Source organism: Sander vitreus, chromosome 6 (assembly GCF_031162955.1).
Source record: "Sander vitreus isolate 19-12246 chromosome 6, sanVit1, whole genome shotgun sequence".
NCBI lineage: Eukaryota > Metazoa > Chordata > Actinopteri > Perciformes > Percidae > Sander > Sander vitreus.
In genome coordinates, this window is record NC_135860.1 from 33,268,408 (window position 1) to 33,279,030 (window position 10,623).

General features: G+C 43.0%; 1 protein-coding gene across 1 annotated transcript; it reads right to left on the bottom strand.

Annotated features, from left to right (window-relative positions):
• Window positions 1–10,227, bottom strand: ptpn2a (protein tyrosine phosphatase non-receptor type 2a). The gene is made up of 9 exons (XM_078253813.1): window positions 10,003–10,227; window positions 8,476–8,566; window positions 8,274–8,374; window positions 7,640–7,738; window positions 4,065–4,202; window positions 3,524–3,733; window positions 2,101–2,265; window positions 698–918; window positions 1–264 (listed from the first exon to the last, which is right to left on the bottom strand). The coding sequence occupies exons 1-9, from the start codon at window positions 10,057–10,059 to the stop codon at window positions 75–77; spliced, it is 1,272 nt and encodes a 423-aa protein (XP_078109939.1). The 5' UTR covers window positions 10,060–10,227; the 3' UTR covers window positions 1–74.
• Between the last annotated feature and the right edge of the window lie 396 nt (window positions 10,228–10,623).

Here is a 10,623-nt window from a genome sequence, read left to right on the forward strand (position 1 = left end):
CATCTACTTAGAGAAGTACCTAATGCCAGGTACCGGTGCAAAATAGGAGTCAGTTTTAAGTGACCCAAAGTGTTTCACTGGGAGTACATCCAGCACACCAGCAGGCCGACAGCCACAGCTGCCCCTGCACCAACGTTGAGCAGAATGGGTCTCCAATACAGCCAGTTGTCTCGTTTCCTCTCCGAGTCGGTCAGTCTCTGTTTCATCTGCTGGACCTTCTGTGAGGTGCTGGCAATCCTCTCCTCACGGTGTCGCTTTCTGACACTGAAATAAGCAAAAGTGTGGAAATGCCATCAATCTCACACACGTGCCACTGATGTGCCAGAGAATCGAAGAATTATGGAGGTCTAAAAAGGTGACATTTTACTGTATAGATGGAAACAAACGCATTCAACTGAGCTTGGAAACTGGTTTACACTGTGGACTTCAAAGCAAATGCAGCATTTTCAATTTTCTATAACTGTGTCTAGGGATGCAGCGGTTAACCGATTTCACCATTAACCGCGCTTTAGTGGTTGTCACAGTTTATTAATCGTGAAGGCTCCGCTACACCGAGTGTTAACTGACTGCACGCTATGTGTAGCAGTGTGTGCTAATCGTACCAACATAATCTACAATCATTGCATCCCTAACTGTGTCCTTTCTTCAAAATGAACCTGAATGAATTCACTTGAAGAAGTCCTGAGCTGTTACTTACTACCCCGAGTTCTCTGCCATGTTGTGGTCTTGGCTGTCTGTCTCTTCTGCCGGCAGGTGGTCTCGTGCCAGCAGGTGGTCTCCTGAGGCAGCCTGTGGCTCCAGACAGGGTCCTGGCTGACCGTTGGGCCTGCTGTCGTTCAGGTGAGGTCTAGGTGGAGGGGGTGGAGGGGGCAGATCTGGCTCCAATGCAGCTCTGGACATCACTCTCTGCTTGTTTTGCTACAGGGGACGAGACACAGAGAGGCAACGCACAAGAAAAAGTAAGTTAGAATCACACACACACACACACACACACACACACACACACACACACCCCCACACACAAAATAAAGGATTAAAAGAAATTAATTTATCAATTGGTCGGAAAATCCGGAATTGCTGATTAATCCGCAAAATCATATCCCTGTACACTGTACTATAAGAACATTATAGGGAGCCGCTGCTCAGCCTTGCAGCCAGTTCTTCCCAGTGGACACTCGTGGCCAAAATACATTTCCCCCATGGACCACTATTTTAAAAGAGATGTCTGTAAAACTGTTGACAGGACACCTCGATGTCCATCGATGTCAATGTCGAAATTTTGAGCGTCAAAGACTTCATTTCCTGCATTCTGATATATTTTCAGGCACCAATTTATGGTGAAGACGTCTTTATTTATGTCAAGGAATAGCAAAATTGTGGTGGCAGGTAACAATTCAAAATATTAAATATAGCCTAATGGAATATCATTATATTCAGTATTCCTGTAAGTGGTCTTTCACTGTGTTCGGTTGATTGAAAAGTTGAACCACCATAGTGAAAATACAGTTTACCTGTCACTGTTAAGTGAACAGGGCGAGCAGAGTGTCTCTGCAGCGGGACGCCGCCGCCGCCGTCTCTCAATGCCGGCTGCAGCTGTGGTTTTTATGCGTACCTTGTACGGGTCGCATCAGGTGTTAAAACCAACTGTTGGACTACTATTTAACGTGACTATGTTTTGTAGCTACTTCAAATTGTCATTGTACAGTAGAGAGAGAAATAAAGCTTATTTTTGCAGTGATTAAGTTCTAAAGCACAAATAAATAACCATCAAACACTTAACAGATGATTAAGCTGCCTGTGAAAACCCAGCATGAAGCGCAGTGACACAAAATCTGTGTTGTTGTTTTATCAAAGTGTGCAGCAGACTGCCCCACTCTCCTTTCCCACCAATCACATAGTTTGTCCCGCCCCGGCTGTTAGCGACCCTGGTCGTGCGCAATTCACATTGAATCGACCCTAGTCCTACCCTGATCCAACCCACCTGCCCACCTGGGTTGCAAAGCCGAGTAGATCGAGGAGGGTTACCCCATTCAAACACACAGTCAACCTGAGAATAACCCTGACTGAGCCATTGATGTCAAAGGGGTATGACTGAGCTACCTGGGCTGTTGACTTGTCTGTCAGGATGAGCTTGGCTCCCTCGATGACAGCCATGTAGGAGAAGCGGAGCTGGTCAGGGGTCTGGATCAGCCCCATGCGGTATTCCCTCATGTCCAGTAGCACCTTCTGTATGTCCACAGATGATGGGTTCCTCCTCCTGTCCATCTGCAAAACAGATTTACATGTTTAGAATACAGATAAAAAGGCTCTGCAGTTAGGCTTACGTTTGTAATTATGTATGGTAATGAGAAGTTCAGGGTTTCCAGCTTGGGTTCAGGGCTCCTGCTTGGGTTTTTTACAGGGATCATGATACCGAGACACAATCAACAACACCAAAGAGACGCTGACTTGAGCATACGTTCTGCGTGTGCGCGAGACGTAATTTGTCTCCATAACAGCAGGCGGCGCTAATCTGTATTGTCGCCCAGGGTCTGGCTGCTCCCGGATTTTACAACCGAGCATAATGGCGGCTCATTCAGAATATGATCTCATATTTTACGAAGATAGTTCATCGAAACGTGTTTCTGAAAACATTTTAAGCGAGAAATAGGCCCAGCAGTAGGCGTTCAGTCACTCATCCCGCTCGTTATTTCCGGGTTAGCACTCCACCAATCAGATTGGTGGAGTGAGTCTGACTGCCCGCCCTCCTACCCAGCAAGTCTGGTCGGACAAAGTGAAGGCCGCCGTCCCTCGGACGGACGATGGCACGGAACACACCGAACAGACTCGAGTCACGACCACGCCAGACTGTCAGACGGACGATTATCGGGTTGGTGTGTCAGGGCCATTAAAAACATGGCTTCAAATCTTCTGTATGTATCTATTACATTACACTTTCATTACTAAATAAATAAGCAAAAGTCAAAGTAAAAAACAAACAAAACTATCTTTGGTTGTTATTCATTAAGAGTTTAATACTAATAAACTCAGCTTGTCACATTTCAGATGCCTAGAGTTGTTAGTAGTTCCACGAAAGAAACATTTCCCCTCTAAACTGGTTTGATGGTTTCATTTAAAAAAACAGTTTGAGACCACATTTCCAATATTTCATAAATAAGCAACTACATTTAGCTGATAAGACTTTGTGGGCAGTGTGTGCAGATACGGTGTTTGGCTTCCCTCCATGGTGCTGCTTTCTGCGTAGCAGAGCAGCTCCAAATTTCCCAGGTATTCACAGATTCACTTTTTATTTCCAATGCATAAACCAGTGAAAAATGACCTATGCATTTAGGTATAATACCAGCATGCCCCAACTTCTCCCTTTGCAGCTATCACTAAGTAGGTACAACAATCTCATCTTACTCTATTGCTAAAGCTTGAATCTCTTGAGTAATGTCTTAACTCTTTGTTTTCAACTTAAACATTAGCCGACATTTTCGTTACGTTGACTGCATTTGGTAACATTCCCCCTCCCTGTTCTCACCAGGACCAGGCAGGTGTCCACCAAGGCGAGGGTCCCTGAGCGGCCAATCCCAGCGCTGCAGTGCACCACAGCGGGTCCGTGCTCCGGTCCCAACGAACCAGACTCCCGAACCTTGAAGAGGAAGTTGAGGAAGGAGGCTGGAGATTCTGGGACACCAAAGTCAGGCCATGTGGTGTAGTGAAAGTGGTAGATCTCCCTCGACTCCCCCGTCTACAACAGAAAACATGTGATGTCGGCCATGATTGGGCTGGGCTGATTTGTCACTAGGAAAACATCACACAACCCATGAAATCACAGCATTTATCATCGCCATACATTTAGATTTAGATGCCGGGCTTTAAAATAGTTACTAACCCTCAATACAAGTTAAGAAATGTTCAGAGCCAGTAGCTGCCCTGACAATAAAGTGTGGATGAAGTAACACAAGCAAAGCGAGGGAAAGAACTGAACTAGACACAACGCAGTTTACACCTCACAAAATACCATCTCTAAAATTGCACTACTAAAAGTTATTATCCAATAGTCTGCCTCTCATGCTCACCATTGTGTTTTGCAGTTCTAGCACTCGGATCGTGTAATAGGATTGGTCCTCCTCTGAAAGTAATCTGACAACAAACCCTGCGTCTGTGAAAGACATCTGTAGCTCCTCTGTGGTGGGCCAGTACTGTGCACACTTTTCCTGTTAAGACAAAAATGAATTAACTTAGTCTTGGATAGGAAGCCACATGCTCCCAGGCTGGATAAAAGGACATTGATTGAAGATCCATCACTGGGTGTTCACAGACTTCATTTGTAAAAGGTTCCTTGAATTCAGGGCATCCATCTTTAATCAAGAAATACCATTACCAATGTAAAGTGATGCGCTGTTTACAAACAACACTTTGCATTATGTTCCTTAGGGCCATTATAGTCAATAGTACTGTGATTAGGCATGGGCCGGTTACCGGTTTCAAGGTATACCGAGGTTTGTAAAAGTCACAGTTTCAAAAATGAAATTCTGTCATACCGTTCCTGCAGTATGAGCGGTTTCTTAGTCTGTCTTCTAGACAGTGCACTTTAGAAATCCCTCTCCCTGCCAGTGTGTAGTGTGTTTTAAAATGAAATACATTGTGTTCAATGGAAAAAAATGTTGTTGCTTTTTACCCAGACATTTCAAAAAATAGCTGTCATTGCAATACCGTAATACCATGAAACCGTGATATTTTTGCTGAAGGTTATCATACCGGCCCATGCCTAACTGCGATACTATGCTGTATAGGACTCGGCAGATTGTTTCTAGGGGTTTAAATCACAGGTTTTATCACGATACAATAGCTCACTGAGACCAGCTCTTGCCTTCAAGCCCCCAGGGTTACAAGGTGACTAGTCTATATCCACGACACTCCACTTCCGGGATTGCTCCGGTGCCACAGGAAATTCCACCACATGTCCCCATTTTCGGCCGGATGTCCCGTTACCTTCCTCTTCCTTTGTGTTGGCGTTCTAACCTCTGGTGGATTTGTGAGGACTATGGTTAACTGCTCCTCAGATCTCTGCAGGGTAAATCCAGACAGCTAGCTAGACTATCTGTCCAATCTGAGTTTTCTCTCGCACGACTAAAACTACTTTTGAACGTACACGTTCCACCAAAACAAGTTCCTTCACGAGACTATTTAGCAGTTACCGTGGCTCCGTCCGGCGTTAAGTGCCACCCATGACGATTGTGATTGGTTTAGAGAAAAAATCCATCTACTTTATAACCGCGGCAGTTATGTCAAAGCAAGTGACTTTTACGTATTAATTGTAAAACAAATTAAATCGCACAGTAGTCTTGCATTTAATACCGATATTGGTATCGGTATTGGCTCATCTCTAGTTTTGATCCGTTAAGTTTTGGTTTCACATGCAGTGATGCAAGCGCACTAAAGATCTCTACGTGACAAAACTACATCCTGCCGTCATCACATATGTGAGCTGTGTCTCCAGATACTTAGAATTGATTGGTTTGTAGACGGGCTTCCCCGTCCTCTCTCTGTGTTTTTTCATCTGACTGTTGCTCTCCCCTACTGACTGCTGCTCTCTCCCACTGACTGCCGCTCTCCCCTACGGACTGCCGCGCTCTCCTCTACCGACTGCCGCGCTCCCCTACCGACTGCCGCTCTCCCCTACCGCTCTCCCCTACCGCTCTCCCCTACCGACTGCCGCTCTCCCCTACCGACTGCCGCTCTCCCCTACTGTCGGCTTCTGATGTACAACCACATCACACACTGTAAAGTTATTTTATGAATGAAATAGACATTTTACATAACTGAGGGCCAATTCTGGGTTTTGAATCATTTACAATCCCATAATTGTCTCCATCTGTTGAAAGCCTGACCATTGTTATTATTATTATTGCCCGTTGTCTTTTATTTTCTCTTTCCCTTTTAGCTTTTAATTGTTCTTCCTTTAATTTCCTTCTTTCTGTGATGGTCCTGGCCCAGTATCAGCCATAACTACAACAGATAACTTCTAAAATAACATTAAAATACAATTGGCTGGCATATTATTATTATTAATATTGGCAAATATTACTTGGCTGGCTACACTAACACAGGCTTTTTCCAGTGTTACAAAGAAATCTGTGACCCTTCAGAATGTGTGACTGTAGCTCCGTCTACCTGCCGCAAATAATGATGTGACATCACGGGAAACATCGGACCAGGGCAGAGGCATTAATAAAAACTATATAAAAATAGCGTTCTTTTCACTGTTAGTCTCGTTAGCTGTTACAGGTCATTTAAGACAATTGTCAGAAACATTAAAGTGCCCATATTATGAAAAAAACACCTTTTCTGGGATTTGGGGTGTTCTTTTTTGTCTCTGGTGCTTCCACACGCATGCAAACTTTGAAAAAAATCCATCCATGCTGTTTTGAGTGAGATACAGTTTCTGAATGTGTCCTGCCTTCAGTCTCTAGGTGAGCTGTTCAAAATCGACACGGCTTGTGACGTCACAAGCCGAAACGAGCTGGCTGACCGCAACCGTTAGCTCGTAGCGTTAGTGTTAGCATGCTAACGCTAACGCTAGCATGCTACCTCGTTCTCAATAGCAAAGCACTGCTACAACACATACAAGTTCACCATAATCTACAAAAGAACTACTTACATGTGCGCCCTCATTTAGAAGGGTCCAGCTAATCCTGCCTTGTAACTGACCGAAGTTGTAGAAACAGCCTTTCTTTTACTGTCTATGGAGCTAGCTAGCTGACATGATCTACATCTGAGCTACTGCACATGTGCGAGTGCAATCAAAGATAGTACAGAAGAAGAAGAAGAAAAGAGGTCTCACTCTGTAGCTAAAACAGAGACCAGCTGAAAAGAGGATCTGCAGCAGTGAGAGAGAGCTGTGCAGTACAACACAAATATGGTGATTTTTGAAAATTAAACCATGTAAACCTATTCTGGTACAACCTTAAAATACAATTATGAACCTGAAAATGAGCATAATATGGGCGCTTTAAAAAGTTACATATAGTCACTTTAACATCTGTTTAAGATCTTTCAACTCTGATATAATGCTGGTTAGTTGAGTAATGAATAATTATGCATCATATTTTAATTGTTGAATCTGCAACCAGTAACATTTCTCTGTCAAGTAAATGTAGTAGTACAATGTTTTACTCTAATATAGAAGTACACAGTATACAGTTGAGTTACATATTTTGTGAGTTCTTTTTGTAAGTTATTTCAGGGTACAATGAGTTAGAACAGTAACATAATTCAAGATTTTTCATCTCCAAACGTCATAATGAATCTATAGCTGTTCAGGGCCACTTTAGTTGGACTCCCAGAGAGTTACCCAATGGTAAAGTCTGCTCTCTGTGTTTTTTCCCATGAACGAGAGTACATTTCACCAGTGTTTCTGACCATAAGTAGCTGCAATTTGGGTGTGTGAACCAACTAGGCTATGTCATGGCAGGTGTATTGCTCAGGACCCTTGAGAAAGCTATACCACAGCAGCAATACCACTACAAATGACAGACAAACTAACATAGGCAATGTATGCAAAGTGCTACAGCTATTACTATAAAGATATGACACCTTGAAACTGTCAGCAAGCAAATAAAATGATCAGCAGGTGCTGAAGTGTACTCACAGATCCCTTTTCAATGATTCTGTTGAGCATTATAACAGCTTTGGAACACTGCTCCCAAATCATCAGCCAGAAATGACCACAGGTATTCCTCAATGGCCCCTGTGGAAGCAAAAGAAAGAAATGTACAGTACATAGAAACAAATCCACTCATTATCAAAAGCACACAAAACAAAAGTGAAATCCTCCACATTCTTCTTCAAGTCGGGTACATCCCATGCCCCTTATTTAATAGCTCCTCGGTCCTCGGCTGAACCGGAAGCTGTTCTGTCCCTCCTCCGTGAAGACCGTCTCAAAGCCCTTATTTGTACCCCCGAGGACCAAGCTTCGAGGAGGGATCATCGAGGGAGCTATAGCCAAGGAAACACGAGAGCAGCCTTCCCGGACACCGTGCAGCTGAAAGCCGTTGCTAACTCCGCCCAAACAGCTGACAAATTCACGGACACTTTTGAGGAAAGGATGTCTCATCCCTCTAAAACACATTTGCTCGTTTCATCTCCTCGCACGAGTTCCTCTAAGACGCGAGGAAGGGAGGCAAGTGAAGGAGCCTGGGATGCAATTTAAGCGACATGAGATGCACTGATGGTCCACAGATTTATTCAACATATACTCAGACATTGCTTGTACTACGCCGTACCTGAGAAAGGATGTAAGCTCTTTGGGCTTCTTCCACCATGACTAAACTTGCATTGATGTAGTCATTTTCGGAGTTTTCTAGTTTTACCCGACTGTGATCATCTGAAACCAGACGAGAGACCATAGAGCAATTACAAATCACAAAGATGTCATTCACAATAATACAAATTTTAACCAACAACCTTATTTGTCATGAGACTCACATGGGCTGACATCTCTGTAGCGGTTCAAATTCCGATTCACTGGAAGTTTTGCCACCTTGTAAGGATAGTCACTGGCTTGGTTACGGATCTCCTGTTGAAGACAAAGACAAGTAGGAAGTTAGGAGTATAGCATTATGTTGATTAAGAATCACCATGATGGAAGACGCACTGGGAGACAAGCTGGTGCATAGGTATAACACACCTTAGTGTGTTGTCCGAACAACCTATACTTAGAACGGACCCACCGTACAGCCCTATTTCTGATACCGTGATGGCAGACATTTTGCCATGGTGGGCCGCCACTACAAAATCAACATGGAGGAAACACTGCACCTCCAGCGTGACTAAAGTGGTGGCCAGTAATACTGACAACATTAATGTAAATACCATGCAAAGAGATAAAAGGTATTTAACACAGTATGCATTTTGTGCTAGATTTACTGAAACTGTATACTATATAACTATAACTGACATACACTGCTCTGCTTTGTTCTGATCGTCATCTGTCAAATCACTGTATTGCGTTGTCGAGTGAAGTTCTTTTTTTACTGCATATAGTTTTCATTGTGTGTATGTGGTGCGGACAAAGATGATCTCCACAAGCCTCTGATGGACAATAAGTTTGCTATCTCTTTCTTTTTGAGTGACATATACTAGAACTATCTACAGATAAAGGCAACACAAAAAATAGAAGTAGACTTTGGCAGGCACCAGAATAGTTTCAACTTTTAAGTAAACATGAGAAAAACCATTTCCACTTCTAATGATATAATAATTACACTCTGAATAGCTGTAGCCTTTTACTTTACTTAGGTCTCAGTAAAAGCAAAAGATTATTTTGAAATGATAGCTCTATCAACTGCAAAATATAGTTTCACTTTACAAGCCCGGGACATTTTCTAGCTATAGCTATCTACTATGACACAATTTCAAATCTAAATGAATGTTTATGGTGTAACATTGCTATTTAAGTTTGACTGAATGTTTCTCTGTTAGCGTCACAACATCTCTTAATAAGCCGACATGTTATCCTCCGGTTAGTAGCTTACATGTTACAGGGTCATACCCGAAGTTAAACCGGAACAGAATTATTATATACCAAATGCTGGGCTCTCATTGACAGCTGGTGGTGAAACACATGTGCTTTTCTCTGGAAGTCCTGATGAGTTCTCAGAAACTGCAGCTGACGTCTGCAAGCGTCATCCAGCATTAGCTAACTGAGCTCAACTATGAAGACTGCCGCTGCACGTTAGCTAACGTTAGAAGCTTTCTCGCTACGGAAGTCACGTCAGCGACTACTAGCGCGGATTGCTAGTTTCTCATTCGTATTCCCTATGTGCATAGTACTATACATAACCTCTACACAATCTGATGAGGTCTATAAGTTAACACAATAAGTCGCATAGAAGACTAAAAGTAACTAAATACTGGGAAAGGTGTCTAACGGGCTAGCTATCAAATTTGCTAGCTAAGTAAGTTAGCAACCGATCGTCATAGAAACACGAGAGGCCCAATGTCTCGACTTACATTGTAAAGGTTTTGCCATTTCCCAGACGAATCAATGTCTTCAAATTCTTGCTCCATTATATCGTAATTAATGCCCTGAGACAATTGCTGGATGATCACAGAGCGTTTGCGGCACCGTTCACTAAGTTACTCCTTTCTGTCAGCCATCTAAACAGCAGTATGTGTAACCCTGGGGATCCCTGCGGGGAGTCTGCTGCTCCGGCACAATACGGCATGCACGCCTGCACGCTGACTGACTTGGGTTGCCAGTTACGTGTTTTGTCATACGTTTTTGTCAACCTACCAAAAAGATAACTCGAGTCACATATTGCTGTGCAGATGTTTTATTATACATATCGACATATATCAACATTGACCCTTGCAGTAAAGGGAATTTGAATTTTGAAACCTAGTTAGTTTAGCTAACCTAACCAAAACTATAATTATTTAACTATTTAAAAAATGTTTTCCCACATTATACAGAAGGCAAGACAATAATAACAAATAAGGTAGCATACAATACAAAATAAACATGTTAAAAACATTGTTGCCACACTCCTCTAGTCTAAAAGTGTTAAAAGTAGCGTTATAAATGTAACGGTAAATATTCTACCGAACCTGGCAACCCCGGTGACCGGAGGA